Source organism: Microcaecilia unicolor, chromosome 5, assembly GCF_901765095.1.
Source record: "Microcaecilia unicolor chromosome 5, aMicUni1.1, whole genome shotgun sequence".
NCBI lineage: Eukaryota > Metazoa > Chordata > Amphibia > Gymnophiona > Siphonopidae > Microcaecilia > Microcaecilia unicolor.
This window is the reverse complement of record NC_044035.1, coordinates 216,061,148-216,088,227: the sequence shown is the minus strand read 5'-3', so window position 1 is coordinate 216,088,227 and position 27,080 is coordinate 216,061,148. Positions and strand designations below refer to the sequence as shown.

General features: G+C 43.4%; 1 protein-coding gene and 1 long non-coding RNA gene across 6 annotated transcripts in view; one reads left to right on the top strand and one right to left on the bottom strand.

Moving 5' to 3' along the window:
* Positions 1-19,739, bottom strand: part of PDZK1 (PDZ domain containing 1) — a 150,438-nt gene extending 130,699 nt beyond the window's left edge. Inside the window, exon 1 of one of the 5 annotated variants that reach the window (XM_030203757.1) lies at positions 19,644-19,739. Coding sequence is in view for 1 of the 5 variants with exons in the window: in XM_030203756.1 (XP_030059616.1) it covers positions 12,487-12,546 (60 nt within the window). In the remaining 4 variants the exon portion in view is untranslated. Of the gene's footprint in view, positions 1-12,486; positions 12,599-12,781; positions 12,839-13,411; positions 13,532-19,361; positions 19,474-19,643 lie in introns of those variants that run through there. The other 4 variants (XM_030203761.1, XM_030203759.1, XM_030203760.1 and 1 more) reach the window with 4 other exon arrangements.
* The window catches only part of LOC115470524, a 35,047-nt gene continuing 26,605 nt past the window's right edge, over positions 18,639-27,080 (top strand). Inside the window, exons 1-2 of the long non-coding RNA XR_003942214.1 lie at positions 18,639-18,715; positions 19,686-19,768. This is a non-coding gene — a long non-coding RNA (uncharacterized LOC115470524). The remainder of the gene's footprint in view (positions 18,716-19,685; positions 19,769-27,080) is intronic.

Here is a 27,080-nt window from a genome sequence, read left to right as displayed (position 1 = left end):
TTACCTCCTCCTTTTCCTAGGGGATCACACGTGCCTGTCCCAAGCTTTTTAAAATTCTGACACAGTCTTCATCTCCACGACCTCAACGGGGAGGCCATTCCACACATACAGCACCCTTTTTCTTAACTTCATCCTATGGTCCTCAGTGCTTTAACATAATCTTCAGTGATGCTGATGTACTCCACCAATAGAATAAAACTTTTTGTCTATTCTCAGTGAACCTTCTGGCTTCCTGCCTTACCAGAAATGGGTAGAAAAAGTCCAGGAAAGCTATAGAATAATAGGAGTGTCCACCATAGGAGCCAACTTTTCAAAATGATTGAGGGTGCTACACCTAATGGAAATTACCCAAGGATTGGGGGTGTTCAGCCCTCACAGAACTGGCTTCCATGGTGTCCAGCATAATAGTCAGAGAATGGCTATGGTGGCAGCAGAAACCATCCTCTGACTATAAAATAGAGAACAACAGTGTCTTAGGTTTGAGTCTCCCATCTCTTACTCTTCAGAAATAAGAAAGAACCTTTTAACTAAGCCTGAGCAATGTAGGACTCAGAAATACATGGAGGCCTTTCTTAATCACCCAGACTGGCACATACAAAGGCACAATTTAAGTGATAGAGATGTGCAAGAAACAGAACAGGAAGGTTGCTGGCTTATACATTGCCAAGGGAGCAGGGACCCTCTATAGCCCATATAATCACAGGAGAGGAGACGGGGATACTGAGCTACCTTCTTATCAACACCCGGGTGCCCTGTCCAGAATCCTTCTGGTTCAGGAACATCTAAAGCAGGAAGACAGTATTCTCATCACCTAGCAGAAGCAAATCTGCCTTGGGTTTGAGCCTCCCTGTCCCTGTGCTCATCAACTTAAAAAGACAGGGTGAGACTCCTAGCTGCCTTGCCAGCAATGTACCTGGGCTACAAAGCACCCTAGCTGTGGGTTACCATATGGCTCCAGAAAAAGGAGGACGGATTGAGCCAGCTGGGTTTTTGTGCAGGTGCCAGGACCCCTGCCCTGACTGGATTTAGAGGGTTTGGACCCCATCTATTTCCCTTCTGTTCTACTCCATTACTAAAAAGGGAGAACAGGAGAAAGTCTGGACTTTTGCTTTGAATTTCTAATCAGCCATTTTGATGACAATCCTTGTGACCCAAAGGACAAATAGAGCTGAGATATAAACACCTTTATTACCCCAGCAGGATTTTCCAAGAGTTCCCAATAGAAATAACAAGACCTCAAACGAAGTGCATCTCAACCAGTCCTCAGGACACACCCAGTCAATCAGGCTTTCAAGATATCCACAATGAATATGCCTGAGATAGATTTCCATACCATGGAGGCAGTACATGCAGATTTATCACGTTAATATCCCAAAAACCTGACTGGCTTGGGTGTGCCCTGAAGGACTGGGTTGAGAAGCCCTGCTCTAATGAAATAACATTTGATTGCGGAGCCACTGTGTTTCTACTCTACTGCCTGCTAATCTGTACTTGCCTTGCATGAGAGAAAGAAGGAACACTGTGTTGATCTCTGCCACCTTGGTGGTAGAATTAAAAGAATAAAGCATTTCTAAGAAAAACATTCCCAAGAGGCGTGAAGGAGGGCTTTATACATAGTTTGCTACTGTTATCAATTTACATTGCTACATGTTATACCTTGCCACAGTTGGATGATGAACTGTTTTTAAAACATTTAGTAAAGATTCTGGTGCAGATAAAAATACATTAGAGTCAGCGAGTTATTTTTATGTGACAAACAATAAAAGACTGAACTGCTTTCAGCCTCCTGGAGTAATTCCGCTCCTAGGCTTGGCCCCTCAACCAATAAATTTGATTGTGTCCCCAGTACCCACTCCACTAGGCAGCCACCTAGGCACACATCTTGAAGTAGGGGGTACATGTATTTAAAAAGTATACTCATGGAAAGAGTGCACCTACTTTTACACAACCTGCATGTAGGTGTTCCTCGAGGTGCAGTTTGGGTGGAGTGAATACAAAGTTGTGATGTACATGTCCCTTTTAGGGAGCAAGTGTAAATTTGTGTGTGGGCATTTGTGCTCTATTGGAGCTGAATCTGGGACCCTATTTTATAAAGGCATGTAGCACCTATGTCGCTACTAGAAACTAGGTTCAAAATCGGTACCTTTTTGGACTTCTGACATAGGCATCCTATTATAAAATCAAGTCATTTAAGTCATCTTAGAATTTATTACATGTAGTGTCATTAATATAATCCTGAAAACTTGCATCTTATAGAAAAGCATAGAAGCAAGGAAATACTCCTGCAGTAAAATCCAGGCATCCCAAACCAGAGCTTTCTTTAGAAAGGTTTTAAACCACAAATCCCAGAAGGCCATGTGGGGGCCTAGTGTCAGGAGGGCGGGTCTAAGAGAAATCAGAGACGCTGATGAGACATCATTGGTCCAGCTGGGCTAATTAAATAATTAACACCTGGAGAGTGAAGAATTCAAAAGGAGGGTTTTTTAGCTGAGAGAGAGAGAAAGAAAATAAATAAATGAAAATGAGAAAAAGAGAATACACTCCAGGAGTAGAAGCATGCAAAAGGTTAGGGAAAGAGGTCCCAGGAAATAGGGCTCTAATGCAAGGAAATCTTTAAAAGTCTCAGTCCTAATAGCCTGTAGCCGGAGTGTGGGGGTAAAGCTCTCCTGAGAAAATAGGCAGAAACACAAGAAATAGGGTGACGGCTTATCTGTAACAGAAAACTTCAGCCAGGAGACAGGCAAGTGAGGGTGGTGCTGTAGGGAGGCAATAGGGAAGGAAGTCAGGCCCTCTGATGCTCAAAACTCTGGTGCTGGGGTTCCACCAGACCACTGGGGCTGTGACGGACAGGCTGCTTCACAAACCCTAATGCCAGCTCCAAACTGGCATAGGGTTTGTTGCAGGAGGAGCACCCTTCTTTGGCACATTGCCCGCTGAGCATTGGGGAGGAAAAGCGAATAAGCTTTTCAGCATGGATTTGCATGCTCATTGCATTATTCCTTCCCAAGCTCTGGCCCTCTCTATATCCTGTACCAAAACACTTGGGTGCTAGTCCAGCTGTAATGGCCTCTAGCGCCTGTGTTTACTTTTGAGCATTGGGGCTCAATGCCTGGTATCCCTCAGCCAGAGACAGACAGATGAGGGTGGTGCTTAAACAAGGTACAGTGGGAGATTGTTCCTTTATATCAGGCACTGACTGAGTTCCCTGAGGCTAAAAAGAACTGGCCCAGGGTCCAGGGCAGGACAGATTCAGCCCTAACAGGAATGAGTGCAGCTCTCAGTTGAAGAGTAAACCTGGATTAGCTTCAAGATTAAGGGTGAGTCCCAGAAAGGTGGTGCGCATTTGTCCTCCTTACAGGCCAACCAAAATGGCTTTTATCAATTTTGGCTGAAACCAAAAAGAGGACAGATTGAGCCAGTCTGGGTTTTGTGGAAGTAAAATTCAGATTGGTTCAATCTGTTCTCTTTTTTTTCTGGTGCCATATGGTAACCCTAACCAAAACTGCTACTGAAATTGTCTAGTCACTTTCACCAGAAACCTAAACTACAGTAAAACCTTATCACCTATTTTCAGCCGAAGTCGAAACCAAAACTGAAAACTAAAGAATGATAGTGTGAATGTGAACCAATGAGGCCCACTGGGGAATGCAAAACTTGCAACCTGCAGTCCTCTGCTAAACAGGAGATTATTATCCAGGAATTGCAAGTCAAGGTTGACAACCACGTGAGCCATTTTAACAAGAACTTCTTAGCAAGTCTGACACATTTAGGTTTCCCAAGGCAATGCAAATAACTATATCCTCTGAGACAGGAACTCTGTGAGAACACAAAAAAAAAAATCATGACCCAGCTTTTTATGCTTAGCCAAACTGTACACAAATAACAAGAGACAGTAGCATTGAAATGTTTCCCTTTTTGTATTTAGTTATAAAACTAATGAAGGATATGCATGATACAGATTCTTACTGAAATAGGATAAAGATAGAGTCCAGACACTGGTCTACACTGCAGACATTATACCAGCCTGATGTACAATCCAGAACGTTTCTCAAAGTTTATAAGAACATAAGTATTGCCATACTGGGACAGATCAAAAGTCCATCAAGCCCAGTATCCTGTTTCCATTAGTGCCCAGTCCAGGTCACAAGTACCTGGCAAGATCCCAAAACAGTAGAACAGATTTTATGCTGCTTATCCTAGAAATAAGCAGTGGATTTCCCCAAGTACATCTTAATATTGGTCTATGGACTTTTCTTTTAGGAAGTTATCCAAACCTTTTTAAAACCTTGCTAAGCAAACTGCTTTTACCACATTCTCTGCCAATTTAATTACACATTGAGTGAAGAAATATTTTCTTTGGTTTATTTTAAATTTACTACTTAGTAGCTTCATTGTGTGCCCCCTAGTACTAGTATTTTTGGAAAGAGTAAATAAGCGATTCACGTATACCCATTCCACTCCACTCAGTATTTTATAGGCCTCTATCATATCTCCCCTCACCCATCTCTTCTCTAAGCTGAAGAGCCCTAGCCATTTTAGCCTTTCCTCATAGGAAAGTCGTCCCATCCCCTTTAACACTGTCATCACCCTTCTCGGTACCTTTTCTAATTCTGCTATATCTTTTTGGGATGCGGTGACCAGAATTGCACACAGTATTCAAGGTGCATTCACACCATGGAGCGATACAAAGGCATTATAACATTCTCATTTTTGTTTTCCATTCCTTTCCTAAGAATGTTACAATTGCTTTCTTAGCTGCCGCTGCACACTGAACAGAGGGTTTCAACGTATCATCACCGATGACACCTAGATCCCTTTTCTCATCGGTGACTTCTAATGTGGAACCTTGTATCACGTAGCTATAGTTTGGGTTTCTCTTTCCCTCATGCATTACTTTGCACTTGCTCACATTAAACATCATCTGCCATTTGGATGCCCAGTCTCGTAAGGTCCTCTTGTAAGTTTTCACAATCCTCTTATGATTTAAGAACTTTGAATAACTTTGTGGCATCAGCAAATTTAATTACCTTACTAGTTACTTCCATCTCTAGATCATTTATAAATATGTTAAAAAGCAGTGGTCCTGGGGAACCCCACTATCTACCTTTCTCCATTGAGAATATTGACCATTTAACCCTACTCTCTGTTTTCTATTTTTTAACCAGTTTTTAATCCACAATAGAACACTAGCTCCTATCCCATGACTTTCCAATTTCCTCTGGAGTCTTTCATGAGGTACTTTGTCAAATGCCTTTTGAAAATTCAGATACACAATATCAACCTGTTCACCTTTATCCATGTGTGTTCGCTCCTTCAAAGAAATATAGTAGGTTGGTGAGGCAAGATTTCCCTTCACTAAATCCATGCTGGCATTGTCTCATTAATCCATGCTTCAGAATATGCGCCGTAATTTTGTTCTTTATAATATTCTCTTACATTATGCCCAGCACTGACGTCAGGCTCACCGGTCTATAATTTCCCGGATCACCTCTGGAACCTTTTTAAAAAATCAGTGTTACATTGGCCACCCTCCAATCTTCCGGTACCATGCTTGATTTTAAAGATAAATTACATATTACTAACAATAGTTCTGCAAGTTCATTTTTAATTTCTATCAGTACTCTGGGATAAATACCATCCAGTCCAGGCAATTTGCTACTTTTCAATTTTTCATTGCCACATTACATCTTCCAGGTTTATTATTATTATTAGCATTTGTATAGTGCTACCAGACGCACGCAGCGTTGAACACCTGACACAGAGAGACAGTCCCTGCTCAATAGAGCTTACAATCTAAAAATACAGACAGACAAGACAATTAAGGGTGAGGGAAGTACTGGGTGAGAAGGAACAAGGGGAGGGCAATTGAGTAGTGGCTAGGAGCCAAAAGCAGTGGCGAAAAGGTGGGTTTTCAGCATAGTAACATAGTAGATGACAGCAGAAAAAGACCTGCATGGCCCATCCAGTCTGCCCAACAAGATAACTCATATGTGCTACTTTTTGTGTAGACCCTACTTTGATTTGTACCTGTGCTCTTCAGGGCACAGACCGTATAAGTCTGCCCAGCACTATCCCCGCCTCCCAACCACCAGCCCCGCCTCCCCACCATCGGCTCTGGCACAGACCGTAAAAGTCTGCCCAGCACTATCCCCACCTCCCAACCACCAGCCCCGCCTCGTGCAACTGGCTCTGGCACAGACCGTATAAGTCTGCCCAGCACTATCCCCGCCTCCCAACCACCAGGGGCGCTTCTAATTGAGCCTCCGATTCCTGTTCGAGCAGTGCTTCTGGCCGAGCCCCTGGTTCCAGTTCAAGTGGCACGTCCAGTGAAGCCCCTGAGTCCAGTCTGGGGGGGTGCTTCTGACGGAGCCTCCGAGGCCTGTTCAAGTGACGCTCCAGGTCGAGCCTCCGGTTCTAGTCCAAGTGACCTGTCCAGTCGAGCCTCTGATCCCTGTCCAAGGGGTATTTTCTGCCAAGCCTCAGTTAAATTCCGGTTCCAGCCAAGATGCAGAGGGCGCCTCGAGTTCCCGTTCCAGGCAAGAGGGTAACTCCAGTCCGGGGTCCAGCCCCAGTTCCGTTTGTGTTCAGAGTTCTAGTTCTGCATAGATTTAAAAACAGGTAGAGATGGAGCTAGATGTACAGGCTCAGGAAGTCTATTCCAGGCATAAGGTGCCGCGAGGGAAAAGGAATGAAGTCTGGAGTTAGCAGTGGAGGAGAAGGGGGATGACAAGAGAGATTTGTCCAGTGAGCGGAGTTCACGGGGAGGAAGGTAGGGAGAGATGAGAGTGGAGAGGTAATGGGGGGGCTGCAGAATGGTCAGTAAGAGAAGTTTGAACTGTATGTGTAAGCGAACAGGCAGCCAGTGAAGTGACTTGAGGAGTGGGCTAGTGTGGGTATAACGATTTTGGCGGAAAATAAGTCGTGCTGCAGAATTTTGGACAGACTGAAGAGGAGAGAGATGGCTGAGTGGAAGACCAGTGAGGAGCAAATTGCAATAATCCAAGCGAGAGGTGACAGGGGTTTGGATAAGGGTTCTGGTAGCGTATTCAGAAAGGAAGGGGCAAATTTTGCTAATGTTGTAGATAAAGAAACGACAGGTTTGGGCGATCTGTTGAATATGCGCAGAGAAGAAGAGAGAGGATTCAAAGATGACTCCTGGGTTACGAGCCGAGGAGGATTTGAGAGCCATTAACAGAGATAAAGAATGGGGGAAGATGGGAGGTGGGTTTAGGGGGAAAAATGAGAAGTTCAGTTTTAGTCATGTTTAGCTTCAGATGGCATTGAGACATCCAAGCAGCAATGTCAGACAAGCAGGATGAAATTTTGTCCTGGATTACGGTTGAGATTTCAGGGGTGGAGATGTAGATCTGAGAGTCATCCGCATAAAGATGGTATTGAAAGCCATGGGATGAAATCAGGGTACCAAGAGAAGAGGTATAGATGGAGAAAAGGAGGGGTCCAAGGACAGAACCCTGGGGGACACCAACTGAAAGCGGGATAGAAGTTGAAGAGGAACCGCCAGAGTGAACACTGAAAGTGCGAAGTGAGAGGTAGGAGGAGAACCAGGAAAGAACAGAGCCCTGGAATCCAATCGAGGATAGCGTATCTAGGAGTATAATGTGGTCAACAGTGTCGAAAGCAGCAGATAGGTCAAGAAGGATAAGGATAGAATAGAGATCTCTGGATTTAGCCAGCAGCAGGTCATTAGAGACTTTGGTAAGTGCAGTTTCAGTAGAGTGAAGAGGGCGGAAACCAGATTGGAGTGGGTCAAGAATAGGTTGAGAAGAAAGGAAGTCAAGACAACGGCGGTGAACGATGCGTTCAAGTAATTTGGAGAGGAAAGGAAGAAGGGAGATAGGGCGATAGTTGGAGGGACAGGTAGGGTCAAGTGAGGGTTTTTTAAGGAGTGGAGTGACAACAGCATGTTTGAAGGCCGTAGGAACAGTTGCAGTGGAGAGTGAGTGATTAAGGATATGACAGATGACAGGGATGATAGTAGGAGAGATAGTGTTAAGTAGATAAGTGGGGATGGGATCAGATGAACAGGTAGTACATTTAGAGGAGGAAAGAAGAAGGGCAGTTTCCTCAGTAGAAACTTCAGAGAAGGAAGAAAAAGATGGAGAGGAAGGAGAGTAGGGGGTGTGGACTAAGGGAGAGAGAGGTGGGGAGGGTTTGGATGAAAATTCAAGGTTAATCTTACGGATTTTATCAAGGAAGTGCTCAGCTAGGGTCTGAGGAGAAAGAGAAGGGGGAATTGGGGATGGAGGCACTTTGAGAAGAGAGTTCAGTGTGGCGAAGAGAAGTTGAGGGTTAGAGCCAAGGGAATTTGTCAATTGGGTGAAGTAATCCTGTTTGACCCGTGAAAGGGCAGACTGGAAGGAGTTAAGCATGAATTTGAAATGAATGAAGTCGGCAAGGGTGTGGGATTTAAGCCAAGAACATTCAGCAGAGCGGGCACAGGAACGAAAGTAGTGGATTTTAGAGGTCAGCCAAGGCTGGGGTTTGGCACACCTAGTAGGACGGGGCATGGGAGGGGCAAGAGTGTCCAGAGCAGAGGAGAGAATAGTATCATAGGAAGAAACGACTTCATTGACAGACTTAGATAGAGTGGTGGAAGAGAAAAGGTTAGAGACACAAGAGGACAGAGTAAGGGGGTCAATAGCTTGAAGATTCCTAGATGTGGGGGTTGAGATTGGGTGGGACTGGGGAGGAGGGTGCTTAAGTGTGAAGGTTAATAGGTGATGGTCAGAAAGGGGGAGAGCTGAGGAACAGAAGCTGGAGGGGAAGCAGTTAGAGGAGAGGATAAGGTCGAGACATTGACCTTTTTTTTTGTTACATTTGTACCCCGCACTTTCCCACTCATAGCAGGCTCAATGTGGCTTACATGGGGCAATGGAGGGTTAAGTGACTTGCCCAGAGTCACAAGGAGCTGCCTGTGCCTGAAGTGGGAATCGAACCCAGTTCCTCAGTTCCCCAGGACCAAAGTCCACCACCCTAACCACTAGGCCACTCCTCCACTCCACCTGGTGGGTAGGGTAGGTGCAGAGGAGCACAGCTGAAGATTGAATGAGGACGTTAAGGCAAGGAATTGGGAAGCATAAGAGTCAGAGGAATCATCAGTGTGGATGTTAAAGTCACCTAGGATGATGGAGGGGGATGTAGGTTCAAGAAAGAAGGAAAGCCAGGCGTCAAAGTCAGTGAGAAAGGATAAAAGAGACTTATCAGGGGGTCGATAAATGACTGCCAGTTGGAGAGGCAGAGGAGTGAAAAGGCGGATGGAGTGGACATCAAAGGACAAAAAGCTGTGAGATTCGGGTGGAAGAAGAGGTTGGAATTTGCAGGAGGGAGAGAGTAGCAATCCAACGCCACCGCCGCGGCCAGCAGGGCAAGGGGTATGAGAAAAAAGATAACCACCATGGCAAAGGGCTGCAACAGAAGTAGAGTCATCAGGGGAGAGCCAAGTTTCAGTTAAGGCAAGTAGATGGAGGGAACGAGAAATGAAGAGGTCATGAATGTAGGGAAGTTTATTGCAGATGGAGCAGGCATTCCAAAGGGCGCAAGAGAAGGGTAAGGAGTAAGGGGAAAGAAGAGGAATAGAGATGAGATTAGAGATGTCACGATGTGGCCTGCATAAGTAGGAAGAAGGCAGAAGAGGAGGACCAGGATTGGGATTGATGTCACCAGCTGAGAGTAAGAGACGGAGTAAACGAGAGCGGAGGAGAGTAGGAGAGGTGTGGCCACGAAGGCGTCGAAGGTGAGAGGTACACAGGTAGAATGGGGAAGGCACAATGGAGGGAAGAAAGAGATGAAGATTACACTCAGTTTCTCTGGCTTGCCAGGTTTGAATACCATTACTGGCACTGGTATGTCTCCCAAATCTTCCTCGGTGAAGGCCGAAGCAAAGAATTAATTTAAGGGCCCTTTTACTAAGGTGCGTAGGCACCTATGCGCATCCAACGTGCGTCAATTTGGAACTATCACCTGGTTACCGTGAGCCCTGGGTGGTAATTCCATTTTTTACACGTGTCTGATACATGCGGCAGAAAATATTTGTTGTTTTCCACCACGTGGCTCTAACTGGGTGGTAATCGGCAGTGTACACACACTGGCGATTACCGCCTGGTTAATGCATGAGACCTTACCATTAAGTCAATGGGTGATGGTAAGGTCTCAGGCCTAAAATGGATGTGCCAATTTTTATTTTGACACATGTCCATTTTCAGCCCAAAATAAAAGGCCTTTTTTGCAGGCACACTGAAAAATAGACCTGCGCGCGTCCAATATACATGCCTACAACAGTGTAGGCCATTTATCAGTGCACCTTAGTAAATGGACCTCTTAATCTCGCCACTATGGCTTTGTCTTCCCTGAGTGCTCCTTTTACCCCTCAGTCATCTAGCAGTCCAACTGATTCTTTTGCCGGCTTCTTGCTTCTAATAGATCTAAAACAAAGTTTTTACTATTTGTTTTTGCTTCCAACACAATCTTCATTTCAAAGTTTCACTTTGTATTCCTTATCAGTGCTTTGTATTTGACTTGCCATTCCTTATGATGTTTCCTATTATTTTCAGTTGATACCGTCTTCCATTTTCTAAAGGATTTTCTCTTAGCTCTAATAGCCTCACTTTTTAACTATACCAGCTGTCATTTGGCCTTTCTTCCTCCTCTTTTAATACATGGAAAATATCTTGTCTGGGCTACCAGGATGGTATTTTTGAATACCATTCACATCTAATGTAAATTTTTTACCTTTGCAGCTACTTCACTAAGGTTTTTTTTTTTAACCATTCTCCTCATTTTATCATAGTCTCCTTTTCGAAAATTAAATGCTAATATATTGGATTCCCTGTGTATATTTCAGAGATTATATAATCTGATCATTTTATAACTCTTATCAGGTGGCTCTAGCACCATATGTTCCACTGAGGACTATGTCTTGAATTGTTCCCCCTTTTGTTGGTTCCTGAACCAGCTGCTTCATAAAGCAGTCCTTGATTTCATTCAACATGTAATTAAACTTTGGAATTCATTTGCAGAGAATGTGGTAAAAGCAGTCAGCTTAGCAAGGTTTAAAAAAGCTTTGGTTAACTTCCTAAAAGAAAAGTCCATAAACCATTATTAAGATGGACTTGGGGAAAATCCACTGCTTATTTCTAGGATAAGTAGCATAAAATGTATTGTACTGTTTTGGGATCTTGCCAGATACTTGTAAACTGGATTAACTACTGTTGGAAACAGGATGCTGGGCTTGTTGGACCTTCGGTCTGTCCCACCCAGTATGGCAAAGCTTATGTTCTTATGTTCAGATGGGCGCTTGGCTTATTCTATAAAGTACTTTATAGAATATGCCTAGGCGTATTTCATTTTGGCACCGATTCTTAAGTATGATATATAGAATCTAGTCCTTGTGTCCTGCAGAAATTTTAGTCTATTCAATTCAAGGCCCTCCATAATGTATAATGCTACTCCTCCACCAATTTGATCCACCCTATCACTGCAATATAGTTTGTACCCTGGTATGGCAGTGTCCTATTGATTATCTTCCTTCCACCAGTGCTCAGAAATGCTTTTTATATCTATCATTTAATTTAGTGCAATATATTCTATCTCTCCCATATTATTTCATAGGCTTCTAGTATTTGCATGCAGACATTTCAAACAATATTTATTGTTCCTATTAACAACTTGCTCAGCAGTTGACAATGATAGTTTGCAATCTTTAAAATATGTCTGTTCTGTATTTAAAGACATCTGGAAGTGTATTTTCAAAGCATTTAGACTTACAGAGTTATATAATAACCTATGGAACTTTGTAAGTCTAAGTGCTTTGAAAATTAGCCTCCTGGTCTACTATGATCTGTATTGCAACCCTGCTATTGGGATGTCCTATCTTCCCTGTTTTGGTAATATCTTTTAAAGGCACCTTGTTCCGAACCATGTGCTTTAGAGCAACTGTTGGCCTTCCCCCTGTTTCTCATTTAAAAACTGCCCTATCTCCTTTTCAAACATTAATGCCAGCAGCCTGGTTCCACTCTGGTCAAGTTGGAGCCCATCTTTCCAGAATAGGCTCCCCCTTCCCCAGAATGTTGCCCAGTTCCTAAAAAATGTAAAATCTTCTTCCTTGCACCATTGCCGTATCCATATATTGAGCATCTGGAGCTCTGCCTGTCTCTTGTGTCCTGCATGTGAAACGGGAAGCACTTCTGAAAGTTCTACCCTGGAGGTTCTGGATTTCAGCTTTCTACCTAAGAGCCTAAATTTGGTCTCCAGAACTTTCCTCCCACATTTTTCTATGTCCTTGGTACTGACATGTACCAAGACAACAGGCTTCTCCCCAGCACTGTCTAAAATATTATCTAGGTGATGTGTGAGGTCCACCACCTTCACACCAGGCAGGCAAGTGGTGAAACAATCCTCACCTCCACCAGCCACTCAGCTATCTACATGCCTAATGATTGAATCTCCAACTATAACTGCTATCCTTACCCTTCCATCCTTGGCAGAAGTCCCTGGAGATATATCCTCGGTGTGAAGAGGATATTGCATCCCCTGGAGGGTAGGTCCTGGCTACAGGATCACTTCTTGCCTCTCCACAGTGATGCTCTTCCTAGACCTTTCTCCTTCATGGCAGCACTGAGGTGGCCAGACTGAAAATGGGATTTCTCTACCATGTAGGCCTCCTCTATTAACCTTTCTTTCTGCCTCAGCTCCTCCAAATCTGCTGTTCTAAACTGCTTTGCTAAGTGGGAAGAGTAAGTTAAAATAAAGTACTTGAGGTTACCTATTTAACTCGAAGTCTACCTTTCTCCAATTTTAAAAACAAGAAGATCTCTCCTTCTCTGGAAGTCCTCTCACAGCACTTCTTCTGGACTGAGGGGAACTCAGCTCTACCTTACTTATGTGCTTCCTTGATGATTCACACTGTAATCAGTGAGCCAGTAGGGCCCTTTTGAACCTTGTTCTTTAGTCAGTCATTGTGGTTTGATTGACATGTAACTGAACACAGTGTTTATCTAGCTGCCTAAAAGGAAAATCATACAAAATGTTCTGTAAAGGTTATTTTCTCTATCAAATGATTTTAATTACATATTTACAAGTAAGACCCTACCTTGATTTCTGTTTGTATTGGTAGGAATGTCTTTGAAATAGCTAAAGTTTAAAAAAGCCTAAACTGAGGCTTTCCTGTGCTTATTAGCTGTGCTTTATACTGATACTATAGTAATTTTAAAATAGCCCCCTTAAATGCTAGCCTATGGAACCGTAACAAGACTTTATTTGGTAAGAAAAACTATTCTTTAAAATCTTTTACTAAGTGGGCAGAATAACTTAAAATACAATTCCTGAGGTTACCTATGTAACTCTAAGTCTACCTTTCTCCAAGTTTAAAAACAATTTCCCAGCAAATTCTTACCAGTGAAGATCTCTCCCTCTCTGAAAGTTCTCTCACAGCACTTCTTCTGGACTGAGGGGAACTCAGTCCTACCTTATGTGCTTGTGCTTCCTTGATGATTCATACTGCAATCAGTGTGCCAGTAGGGCCCTTTTGAATTTATTCTTTAATCAGTCATTGTGGTTAGATTGACAGATAACTGAACACTCCCTGCAGTACCCAGGTCCCAGGTTAAAATAAAAGAAAAAAAAGATTTGTATTTAATGAAGGTGCCCAGGACATTAAAAACAAAAGGTTTTTATATTTAATGCTGGTGTGCTTCAGGGTGGGGTGGGGTGGGGGGTGAGATTGGGAAGGGCAGGAGAGATGCCAGACTATGGGGGGGATGGGTAGGGTTTAGGACAAGGCTGACATAGCTGCAGGAAGGGGTAGAGGGTAGGGTAGGGCTGATGCCTAGCTATGGGATGGATGGTGGGGATCCTATCATGTGTTGAGGTGTTTGCTATTATAGTAGACTTATGTCTGGTCAAGTTTAAAATACAGGATAATTTAACTATATTTAAAAATATTGTTTTTTCCATTATATGTGGTTTATGTTGATGACGGCAGCTTTTGGGCAGACTACTTAGAAATCTAAGGTGCTATTTTGTAGTATCCCAAGAAACACTACTTATACCTATATACATAGTGCCCACCCATATTAGCTCTGGGCCCACCCAAAATGTCAGGTCTGACTACACCACTGCAATGGGGATAACTGAACAAGCCAGATTTGTATGGCTCAATCATATACAAACATGCAATGCTTACATTTTTTTCCCACATACAGACACAGACCCTCACTAAGTAAAGAATAAGTAACCACAAATGAAAAATAGAAATATGTAGACAAAAGTTTAACTGAAACTCCAAGATACCAGACTGTGCAAACAGTGCTACACCAGAGAAAGAGAAACAGTGATGCATCTCCCTTTCTACTGTGCAAAAGATAAAGACAATAGATGTAAATTTCAAAACCTGACACATTCTACTCACTAAATTAAAAAGTAATAAATAAATGAAACAAAAATAGGTAGCATGGTGATAGCTTTTTATTGAACTAATTTAATAATTTTTTTGACTGAGGAAAGAGGTTTTGGCTTCTCAAAGGTAATCAAAAATCTAATTAGTCCAGTTAAAAAAACATGTATTTAGTCCAATAAAAAGTTGTCACCTTATTTTCCTTTTTTGTTTGTTTTATTTGTATTTATGTGGACTATGTATTTATTTGTATTTATGTAGACTATCCGGCTTATTTTCGAAAGAGAAGGGCGCCCATCTTTCGACACAAATTGGGAGATGGGTGTCCTTCTCACAGGGTCACCCAAATCGGCATAATCGAAAGCCGATTTTGGGCATCCTCAACTGCTTTCTGTCGCGGGGACGACCAAAGTTCATGGGAGTGTGTCAGAAGCGTAGCGAAGGCGGGACTGGGGCGTGCTTAACACATGGGCGTCCTCGGCCGATAATGGAAAAAAGAATGGCGTCCCTGACGAACACTTGGCCGACTTTACTTGGTCCTTTTTTTTTTTACGACCAAGCCACAAAAATGTGCCTGAAATGACCAGATGACCACCGGAGGGAATCGGGAATGGCCTCCCCCTACTCCCCTAGTGGTCACTAACCCCCTCCCACCCTAAAAAAAAATTTTAAAATATTTTTTCCAGCCTCTGTCAGCCTCAAATATCATACCCAGCTCCATGACAGCAGTATGCAGGTCCCTGGAGCAGTTTTGGTGGGTACTGCAGTACACTTCAGGCAGGCAGACCCAGGCCCATCCCCCCCCCACCTGTTACACTTGTGGTGGTAAATGTGAGCCCTTCAAAACCCACCACAAACCCACTGTACCCACATGTAGGTGCCCCCCCTTCACCCCTTAGGGCTGTGGTAGTGGTGCATAGTTGTGGGGAATGGGTTTTGGGGGGGTTGGGGGGGCTCAGCACACAAGATAAGGGAGCTATGCACCTGGGAGCTTTTTCTGAAGTCCACTGCAGTGCCCCCTAGGGTGCCCGGTTGGTGTCCTGGCATGTCAGGGGGACCAGTGCACTATGAATACTGGCTCCTCCCATGACCAAATGGCTTGGATTTGGTCGTTTCTTTGATGGGCGTCCTTGGTTTCCATTATCGCCGAGTAGAGAGGTGTGGTAGCCGTGTTAGTCCACTCTTAAGGTTATCAATAGAAATCAAACAAAATAAATCATGGAAAAGAAAATAAGATGATACCTTTTTTATTGGACATAACTTAATACATTTCTTGATTAGCTTTCGAAGATTGTCAGACTGTCAAAGTAATGCTTGGATGTTTCTCTTATATATACTCTCTGCTACCACATTTGCTTATTTCCGATCTGACGAAGAAGGGCAACCTTCTAAAGCTAATCAAGAAATGTATTAAGTTATGTCCAATAAAAAAGGTATCATCTTATTTTCTTTTCCATGTTTTATTTTGTTTGATTTCTATTGATAACATTATCGCTGAAAATCAGGGACGATCATCTCTAGGGATGACCATCTCTAAGGTCGACCTAAATGTTGAGATTTGGGCATCCCAGGCCGTATTATCGAAATGAAAGATGGCCGCCCATCATGTTTCAATAATACGGGTTTCCCCGCCCCTTCGCGGGGACGTCCTGCAAGGACGTCCTCAGGAAAACTTGGGCGCCCCATTCGATTATGCCCCTCTTTGTAATCCAGGGTGTGAGTGTGTTTGCACAATTCCAGGAGCCTAGCCTTAATAGCATTGTTCAGATACCGTACTATAACTGGGCGCAGCCTGGCAGCCTCTTCTCTCCTGGCCCCCACTCGATGCACTCTCTCCACGTGGACCGGGCCCACTTCCTGTGGGAGCCCAACCGATTCTGGCAGCCATTTTGTCGTTAACTCCAGCAAGTCAGAGTCTTTTATAGCTTCTGGAAGCCCCACAATACACAGATTGTTTCGTCGTCCCCGGTTCTCCTGGTCCTCAACCCGCTCTAGCAGATGTGCATGCTGTGTTTCCAAGTCTCCCAGCTTTTCCTCCAACACCCGCACCTGATCCTCCTGGGCGGAGATACGCTCCTCCACCTGCTGTAGGCGCGCTGCTCGGCCAGCCACTGAGTCCTTCAACTCATCCATTGTCGCGTGAAGCTTAGCAAGCTTGTCATCTAGAAGTTGCAACATATGTCGCATGCATAACTGGATAGTATCGTCGGCAGCTTGCGGGGTCAATAATTCCCGCTGTTGAGCCGCCATCTTGCGTGTACTCTCTGTGGCCTGTTCCTTGCCGGTGTGGGCCGCTTTAATCGGCATAACAAACTTCTCTCAGTCGCTTCCGCCACCGCTTCTCCTCTATGCAATTCTCCCTGAGTTCCCATGCGAGTGGGGTTTAAACTGAAAACATTTACTGTGGGGGTGCCATAAAAAGGGTTTTTTTCAGCCGAGGGAGCGGAGCCGAGCTTTTGGGCATCTGCTTACGCTGCTGCCATCAAGTGACCCCACTTATGTTCTTATTATGGAATCCCCATTAAGCTTGCCTGCTTTGGTGATATATAAGCTCTGTGAATGAACTTGTACATTCTTCTCCATAAGGTAGAAAAGTCAATTTTGTAATTGGTTTACAAAATATCCTCTGATACATTTACTCATCCCTAGTCCAAGCTTCCACCCAGCCATGATAGCTCAATGGAGAGAAACTGGGCCCGCAAGATCTCTAAATAAAAGGAAACACGAGGGGTCCTCTCACTACAGAGCAAAAACAGTTCTTCCAGTTGATCAGTCATGTCTTCAGTGAGAGCCTCCCTCAGTAATGTAGCTATAGTCTGGCTGATATTCAGTGTTATTTAACTGGCCAGGGATAGCTCCTGGCCGGTTAAATAGCACTTAGCCGGCTAATCGCTAATATTCAGCATGAGATAGCTGGTTATCTCCACTAAGCTTACTGAGGGGCTCAGTGGGCTTGAATGCTCTTCCGTCTTGGAATTAGTGGGCCGTGTTTCGACTTTGTCTTTTCTCACAGATTTATGTGGAGGAGCATTTTCGATAGAACGTCTAAATCAAAATTAAATTCTGAACAGGCAAGAAAGTCATTTTCGAAAAAGATAGACATCTATCTTTTGTGTTCGAAAATGCTATTGATGTCTTGTGATTTGAACAAAAGACATCCAAATGCAAGACATCTAAAACAGAGGAGGAGTGGCTTGATGGTTAGTGCAGTGGGCTTTGATCCTGGCAACATGGGTTCAATTCCCACTGCAGCTCCTTGTGACTTTGGGCAAGTAAAACGTCCAAAATCAGAACAGGAAAGGTCATTTTCTACAAAAAAAAGTCTATCTTTTCCTTTTGAAAATGCTGTTTGGAAAAATGTGTTGTGACTTGGATGTTTTATTTTTTAGTCCATTTTCAAACAAATACATCCAAATGCAAAACGTACAAAATACACAAGAAAATCCACAATAAAGTGAAACCATTCACATGTTCTAAGTGTGGTAAAAGCTTTGGTTGTAATGAAAGTCTCAAAGTGCATCAGAAAGTCCACACGAGAGAGAAACCATTTGCATGTATAGAGTCTGGTAAAAGCTTTGGTCAAAAGGTAAACCTCACAATGTACCAGAGAATACACACAGGAGTGAAGCCATTTACATGTCCTGAGTGTGGAAAAGCTTTGGGGCATCCTTGGGGGCACTGCAGTGGACTTTATAAAATGCTCCCAGGTACACATCTCACCATTGCTCCCTTACCTTGTCTGCTGAGCCCCCCAAAGCCCACCCAAAACCACTACCCCCAACTGTACACCATTCTGGAAGAAACATTCACTAAATATTTCATTGAAAATAAATTCTCTAACAAAAACCTTTCAAGTTTAAACCTTCTTCTGGGGGAGTGGCAGAACTCTAGACATATGTATGCATGCTTATGCATGTATGAGCTTTTGTTTTTGTGGGTGCAAGTGTACACAAGGCCTGAATACAGCTTTTCAGGTATAAGATATAACAAGATTCTTTTCCCCTCTTCTGCATTGCATACAGCAGAGTTATACAATCAAAGCTGTAGGCCATCAGAAAAGACATTCAAGAAGGGTGGCTGCCTGGGAAGACAAGCTGTGGGGTCACCATGCCATCACCATTAGTACTACACAAAAACTAATCCCAATACATAAAATAATAATTAAAACTAAAATGGGATAAACTCGATTTGTGTTGTGAAGGAGGGTATATTCAATATATCAGGTCACCTCTCAAGACCTGAGATCTATATAATATGAATCAGCCGATACAAAAATGTCTCCTCAAGACACTAGTGACTATACAGGTAAGTGGCTTTGTGTATATTTATGAAGGAATTTCAGCAGACAAAGTTATTATATGTGTTCTGTTTTGCTTATTCACTACAATAAGGAGAGAAACATTTATGGTTAACATTTTACTTTTCACTATTTATATCCACTAATATAGGAGGGGATACACGATGGTAATGGAGCTGTTTTTTTTTTGTATCAGCCAGCTCATATTATATAGCTCTCAGGTCTTGAAATATATTGAATATATCCTCCTTCACAACAAAAATTTAGTTTCTCCCATTTTAGTTTTAACTATTATTTTGTATGTTGAGATCGGTTTTTGTGTAGTGTAGTAGGAATTTAGTTTTACATTCCCACTGGGTTTTAAAGTTACCACCATCACTACGGCAGTGGCATAAATAAACTCCTATGTGGTTGGTAAGGAACTGGCCAGTATTAGCAGAAGAGGTCTTCTCCCCCTGCCTCCACCAGATTGTTGCATATTCCAGTGATGATCCTGCAAAGCTGTTTGGGTTGAAAGCTGACTACAGGTTCATTATGTTAAGCCTTCTGATTTTCTGGCACAGCAGCCTTTACTATATGATGATCCAGAAAAGGTAAAGACCCTACATCTGTTGCCAATTCTGCATAGTGACAAAATAAAGAATGATTCCTGACCTTCAGAATTCTGATCAGCTCAGAATCACTGCATCAGCTCTTTCCACAATGTGTAGCCACACGATCCTACTTTCCTTACAAACTTGTCAAAATCTCTATGCAGGTTTCCCTGCAAATCCTAATAGCTGCTCAGCCAGTAGGAAGGGGAATTTTAAGCCTCTTTTAGGTAGAACGCTGAATGATACCTTCCAGTATTCACTGAAGGGAGCACCAAGTTCATGGCCTTGAACTCTCCTCAGGAGAGTTGTGAAATAGTAGATTGTGAAAGGTTTGAATTCTTACCTTGATTCAAGCTGGGATACTTTTCCTCTTGCTGCTTTGCAGGAGAGGCTCTGAGTTTGGCTTACTTTCTCCAGCAGTCTTGTTGAGTCAGTCTCTGGACACAACTGGACTTTGATAGAACAAAGGTCAGTTTAAAAGATCATCTATTTAACTGCAACTTCATCAGTAATCTGCCTCTCCTGCATGCCAACCCTTCACTTCTATAAATTGTACTTTTCTCCTTTATGGGCCACGTTGGTTTGTGATAGATCACTTCATAATGAGACCTCTGAGCACCCCATGGCTTGAGAAAGGGAGACCTTGTCATGCCTTTATGCTTTTCCCATGGTAAGGGGATCCTGCAAACAAAACTCAGACTCCGTCCATATGTAATGCCCCCTTACAGGGTGCTCCTGGATCCAGGGCCCAACCTTACTGGAGCCTCCTGAGGGCAGTCTCCATCAGTCCCTTACTCACTTGATGTTCAGTGCCTCCACCTGGGGAAGAAAAGTGTTAGTGGATGGGATTACCCTCTTCTCCCAGGAAAAAAAAACAAAAGACTGCTGTGAACAGGGCTGGCTAATAAATCAGACATGTTTTATTGAACTATTTACACAGACCTCTATGCACACTGTCTTACACACCTAATAAATGAGGATTTCTTATCACATCAATTCAGTTACCATAAACAAACACCAACAAATTTCAACAGTCATGGTACTTAACCCAGTAATTGTGCAGTGAAACCAATAGCACTGGTCTATAACTCAGATCTTTAGAACCAGTAATTTATAGATTTTCACACCTTTCAAACCCTTTCAGTTTTCCTTGCCAAGGTAATAGCTGTAAGCTCTTTCCTGCTTCTTAAACAGTGTGTGGGCATGGCCGTGTTGTTGCCGTTGTTCCTTGCAAGTCCACCTTCTCCCAGTCCCCTCAGTTCTCACCCCTCTGCTGGAGAATTCTTAGGCTGGGGCTGCTGTGCTGGACCAAGGCTGGCTATGCCTGTCCTTGCTGTATCTTCCTGTAAGCTTTCTCTGGGTTCTGAGGACCCTGTCTTCCCAAGAGCTATCCTCCTCTGCTGGGCTACTAGTCTGGCCACACCTAGGGAACCTTCTCCCTTGCTGGGTCCTTATGCAATCACACCCCAGAGGCCTTGTGTCTTGCTGGTCAACTATTCAAGAGAATCCTCTGGGGTTTCTTCCTGTTTGGGTTCAGGCTTACCAGTCTTTAAAAGGGCTCTGTAACCACCAGTACCAGGGTTCCCCACTAGACGACTGCCCTTTTTGACTCTAGCCACCGATAATGCCCCCACAGGCCATATTATTCTGCCCTGAGCAGCTCCCAAAAGCCTCCTTGCTTTGAGCGATGCTCCCAAGAGTTGCTGCTCTTTCTTTTGCCCTGAGCTGCTTCTAAAGGCCTCCATGCTTCAAACACTGCTCCCAAAGCTGCTATTCTTCTTGTCTGCAGGAGAACCTACTACTACTAATAATTTCTATAGTACTACTAGACGTTTGCACACTATACACATTATATGCAGGTACGTTCTCTGAGAGTATCCAGCTTATTTTCGAAGGAGATAGCCGGCCATCTTCCGACACAAATTGGGAGATGGCCGGCCATCTCCTGAAGCCAGCAAAATCAGTATAATGGAAAGCTGATTTTGGCCGGCTCCAACTGCTTTCTGTCACAGAGCCGGCCAAAGTTAAAGGGGGTATTCTGGAAGGGTATGGGAGGTGGGACGGAGGCGGGACAGGGGTGTTGTTAAGACATGGCCGGCTTCACTTGGTCCATTTGTTTTTAGGACCAAGTCTCAAAAAAGTGCCCCAATTGACCAGATGACCATTGGAGGGAATCGGGGATCACCTCCCCTTACTCCCCCAGTGGTCACCAACCCCCTCCCACCCAAAAAAAAAAAACAACTTTTTTGCCAGCCTGAAATGCCATACCCAGCTCCCTGACAGCAGTATGCAGGTCCCTGGAGCAATTTTTAGTGAGTGCAGTGCACTTGCAAGTGGACCCAGGCCCATCCCCCACCTACCTGTTACACTTGTGGTGGTAAATGTGAGCCCTCCAAACCCCCCCAAAACCCACTGTACCCACATGTAGGCGCCCCCCCTTCACCCATAAGGGCTATGGTAATGGTGTAGAGTTGTGGAGAGTGGGTTTGGGGGGGGGATTTGGGAGGCTCAGCACCCAAGGTAAGGGAGCTATGCACCTGGGAGCTATTTTTTTTTTAAAAATTTTTAGAAGTGCCCCCTAGGGTGCCCGGTTGGTGTCTTGGCATGTCAGGGGGACCAGTGCACTACAAATGCTGGCTCCTCCCACGACCAAATGCCTTGGATTTGGCTGGGTTTGAGATGGCCGGCCTCAGTTTCCATTATCTCTGACATTTGGCTGGCCCCAACCGTATTATCAAAACGAAAGATGGCCAGCCATCTTTTTCGATAATACGGTTCAGGACTGCCTTTTGTGGCGCCGGCCATATAGATGGCCGGCGCTATTCGATTATGCCCCTCCACACTACTTGTTTGGGTTCAGAATTACCAGCCTTTAATAGGCTCTGCAACCACCAGGTTTCCTCTCTAGAAAGCAGGCTCTCATCTTATCCAAAAGCTAAGACAGGTCACCAAAGGTAAACACAGAACCAAAGCCCACAGTGAATTCTCAACTATGCCACCAATCTCCCTCTCCCCTAAACTTATAGGGAGCAAGATTTTTAATTCCCTTATTCTGATCCTGCTCTCTCCATTCAGTGTGTGTGTGCATCATGGATCCCACAAGCTTTATTCCCTTCAGTGAATTAATCCACTCATAATGTATAAATGAGCTCCCAGCATTCTGCCTGTCAGTCTCCATTTACATGCAGGCAGAGTTGTGGGACACATCCCCCTCCTACAACTGTAACAATGTTCAAACAAAGAAACAGCAGCGCAAGAGATCCAAAAGATTCAAAACAAAGGTATGAAAGGAGATAACACAGGAGAAGGTCCTTTGAGAAATACTTTATTCATGTGAGGTCTATAAAAAAGCCCAACACTGGCTGTGTTTTGCCCATGCAAAGGCTGTGTCAGGGACTAAAGTAACTGACAACAAATAAAATAAAACATATTAATTAACATTGATAAAGATTATTAAACAAAATCATTAATATAAATAAGAATATAAATACCAATTCTAAAATACCTTAACATGTGAAGCCAAATAAATTAATATAAAATTGATAAATGAATACACACTAAATTTAAAAAAAAAAACATATATAGATGGATCCCCTGAACAAATGAAAATGTAAAACAAGAACACATATCCATGCGGTGTTTACAAGCCACTTCACCTCCTTGGTAAAAAAATTTTTAAAAAGGAGAAAGCACAATATAAAATATGCGATAAATTCTCAGTCACAACAAGAGGTGACAGTTTCACATAGCAATAGAACAGAGTTATACAGCAAAAAGAAGAAAAAAAAAAGCTCTTACTAGTCTGTGTCAAAAGATGACAGCCTCACACAGAATTTCAGTAACTCAACTAGAAGCATAATGGTGTGAACAAAGGAAAAGGTCCCTTAAGAGGATCATGTGACCTCAATCATAATGACACAAATTCACACCATGTAAAAAGCCATACCAAATAAAAGCAAATAAAAACAAAATTAATTAAAAATGCTTAATAATCAATAAATGAAGCTTTTAAAAATGAAAATGAGGCTTGTTATTCTGTATGCTTTCCAGCAACAACTCTAGTGGAGATGATATTCTATATGCATTCCAGTGACATCATTAGTAAAAATGAAAGTGAGGCTGTCAGGCTTCTCATGGAAGGACAGGGTTTGTGAGCCCTTGGACCACTACCGTGGAGTGGCAGTGGCAGGCAAAACCACCCCCAAACCAGAGGCAAGGCAGAACAGGACTGGAACCCCGGAATGGAGTTGCAGCAGAGGCAAACAAGCTGGGAGAGGCAGAGCAGGAACAGCTAGACTTCACCTGCGCTTGACTGCCGTTCCCCAGGAGTAGAGCCCCTGGGTGCAGGTGGCTGGCAGGACTTACAGGACAGGGCAGGAACTGGATACCAACAGGAAAAACACAACAGAGTCAGGACTAAAGGCTGCCAGGCAGCCACTAAGACAGAAACACAGACAGGTGAGAGTCAGGACTGAAAGCTGCCAAACAGCCACTAAAAAGGATCACAGAAACAAGACTAGAAACTAAGCAATAAAACCAAAGCTAACTACACACAAACAAACTAGAACTAGGCAAGAAACTCAGACTAGAACTGGACTAGGCAGAAGTGCACAGAGCATACCCACATACCAGGGACCTTAGACGATGCAAAGGCAAACACAGAAGTTTCCAGGTGGCTAATAAAGTCCATCAGCAGCTGAAGTTCAGCTCCAGGAATCACAAGGCAGCTACGGGTGCTGTTCAGGCACAAACAAGAAAAGCAAGTCTGGCAGCCTGGAAGATCCGGACCGGACTGGGCTGAAGTCTGGAATGTGTGACAGTTCATAGCAGCCACCGGTTCAGGTCACCAGAGGGTGAGGTGAGCACAGACAAGGAAACAGTCACCACCATGACAGAGGCTTGGTATTCTATATGCATTTCAGAGACATAATTAGTGGAAATGAAAGCGAGGCCTGATATTCTATATGCATTCCAGTGACATCATTAGTAGAAATGAAAGCAAGACTTGGTAATCTATATGCATTCCAGTGACATAATTAGTGGAGATGAAAGCAAGGCTTGGTATTCTATATGCATTCCAGTGATATCACTATTGCTTCTCATCATAGCAAATCAGATCAGCTTAAGCAGCCAAATTCACACCAATGAAAGGTTATGAAAGTGAATGCCACCATAGAAATCGGTAATCCACCTCAAAAACAAATAAAATTTGCATATTAATCATATATCAAACATTGAATAACAAAACTCAAAATGAAGTTAGGTGACTTCTGTGTGTGTCAGTGAATTTGTGTGTGGATATCAGCATCATTAATAAGAGCAGTATAAACATGCAGGTTCGTATAATTACAAAAGCAGCTAAAACCAATGAATAATGGGAAAAATAGAGGTAAAAAAATTACACCACAAGTATAAAAAATGTATAGAATGCCACTTAGAAAAGAATGATAAAAAGAGTATACAAAATGTCACTTTAATAATGGGATTTTAAAAATGTGCAGAATGCCATTTTAAAATACAGATATTCACAAACAGCACTAGAACCATATCTTCCTTCTGTTTATGAGTATCAGTGACCTTACTGATATACTTAAACCTTATTGAGAACAGCAGCAAAAAATATTGGTGCCCTAGTGACTAAAATAAATAAATACTTTAAAAAACATAAAAGACAACAATAAGAAAATAAAACAGTGTCAGAAGATGTGGCGTTCACAGGGTATATGGTGTCCATGTTTCACTTACAATTATAAATATACTGTCATATCAGTATAAAGATTTAGATTTTTTGGGGACAGGGTATTAAAATAAAAAATAGAACTGAACAGAGGTTTATTTTTGATTTTAATGGAAAGGTCACCTTGGAGAGTGGTCAGGCCAGGAGTGTCTGGACCTGTAAAAGTGAGGAGCATAGCCTTTGGGACAATATTCTGTGGGATAGACATGGACAGGAGCCTTGTGAATATGTATATAACCCCTGAAAGTGCATGCATCTGTAACTATACCTGAGGAGAATAGTGGAAAAGGTGTTCCCTCTGGGAAGAAAAGAACTCTGGGATTGAATTGTGCTGGAGTTAATTAAGTGACTGCAAGAAAATTAAAGTTAAACGTCTGACTGTTGCGAGAAGGACGCCCATCTCCCGATTTGTGTCGAAAGATGGGCGTCCTTCTCTTTCAAAATAAGCGTGAATATTCTAAATGAGGTCTCACCAGTCATATACAGGGGCATCATCACCTATTTCTTACTGGCCATTCCTCTCCCTTTGCACCCAAGCATTCTTCTAGCTTTTGCCATCACCTTTTCTACCTGTTTGGCCACCTTAAGATCATCACATATTATCTTACCTAAGTCCTGCTCCTCTTTCATGTACAATATCCCTAAAATGTACCGTTCCCTTGGGTTTTTGCAGCCCAATTGCATGACCCTGTATTTTTTAGCATTAAATTTTAGCTGCCAAATTCCAGACCATTCCTCTACCTTCACTATGTCCTTCATCATGTTACCACACCACCAGGGGTGTCTACCGTATTGCAGATTTTGGAATCAACTACAAAGAGGCAAACCTTACCAAAGGGCCCTTCAGCAGTATTGCTTACAAAAATATTAAAAAGAACCGACCCAAGAACTGAACTTTGCAGCACACCACTACTAACATCCTTTTCCTCAGAATGAGCTCCATTCACCACTATCTTTTGTCACCTTCCACTCAACCAGCTCCTAACCCAGTCAGTCACTTAAGGGCCCAAACTGAAGGCACTCAGTTTATCAGTCATCTATGTGGATCTGTGTCAAAGGGTTTGCTAAAGGGAACTGAGGAACTGAGTTCGATTCCCACTTCAGGCACAGGCAGCTCCTTGTGACTCTGGGCAAGTCACTTAACCCTCCATTGCCCCAGGTACAAATAAGTACCTACTTTGGGCTCAGGCCCACCCAGTAGCAGCACACCTATGAAGTGTCTGGCAGGGATTCCCAAGCCCCACCAGCCGAAAATTCCTGTCCTTCCTGCATACCAGCCTTCCCTCTGATGTATTCCCAGGGCCGCCAAGAGCCAGAGCTGGGCCCGGGATCTCGAAATAGTCTGAGAGGGTTACACCTTTCATTGGCAAAATCTTCCTCCAAGTTGTCCTCCAAGAGTTTGTGGAACTCAGACTTTCTAAGTCCATTTCCAAAGGCCTCTTCCTCTTACAGGATGTATCAGAGTTGAGGGGAAAGAAGATCCTATTACTCTCATAGGCTTGGATAACCTTCTCATGCTTACTCTTCCCAAACACAACAGAGGTCCTGTTCTTCCAAGACAGAGAGCCCAGAAGTCCTAGCCAGCTGGGGACAGGATTCTGACTGAGGGGTAGATGCACTAAAAAAATCGCTAAAGCCCTTCCCTTACCGATTCCTTAGTGAATCGGTAAGAAATGGGCATGCATCAAGGAAATTGCATGCAAATGAGCTGGTCGCTGCTAGCTCATTTGCATGGGATTTCCTGAGCATGCCAACTGAGCCAACTGAGCATGCGCAGAGCAGCCAAGCATTATGCTGGCTGCTCTGCGCATTCCAAAGACGTCCAAAAAGGATGTTCCTGACGAGCACTTGCCAGAGCCGTGGGCCGGAGCACAAGCTGCAGCCGCCAGTACAGCCTCATTCTGGTGCTCCAGTAGACACTCTTGGCATTCCAAGCCTTACTCTCTTAACGATATTGGAAGGAGCAGTTTGGTATGAAATAAACCTTTCATGAATCTTACTATCAAGGGTTGAACAGAAACTGGTTTATTATCAACTCTAAAG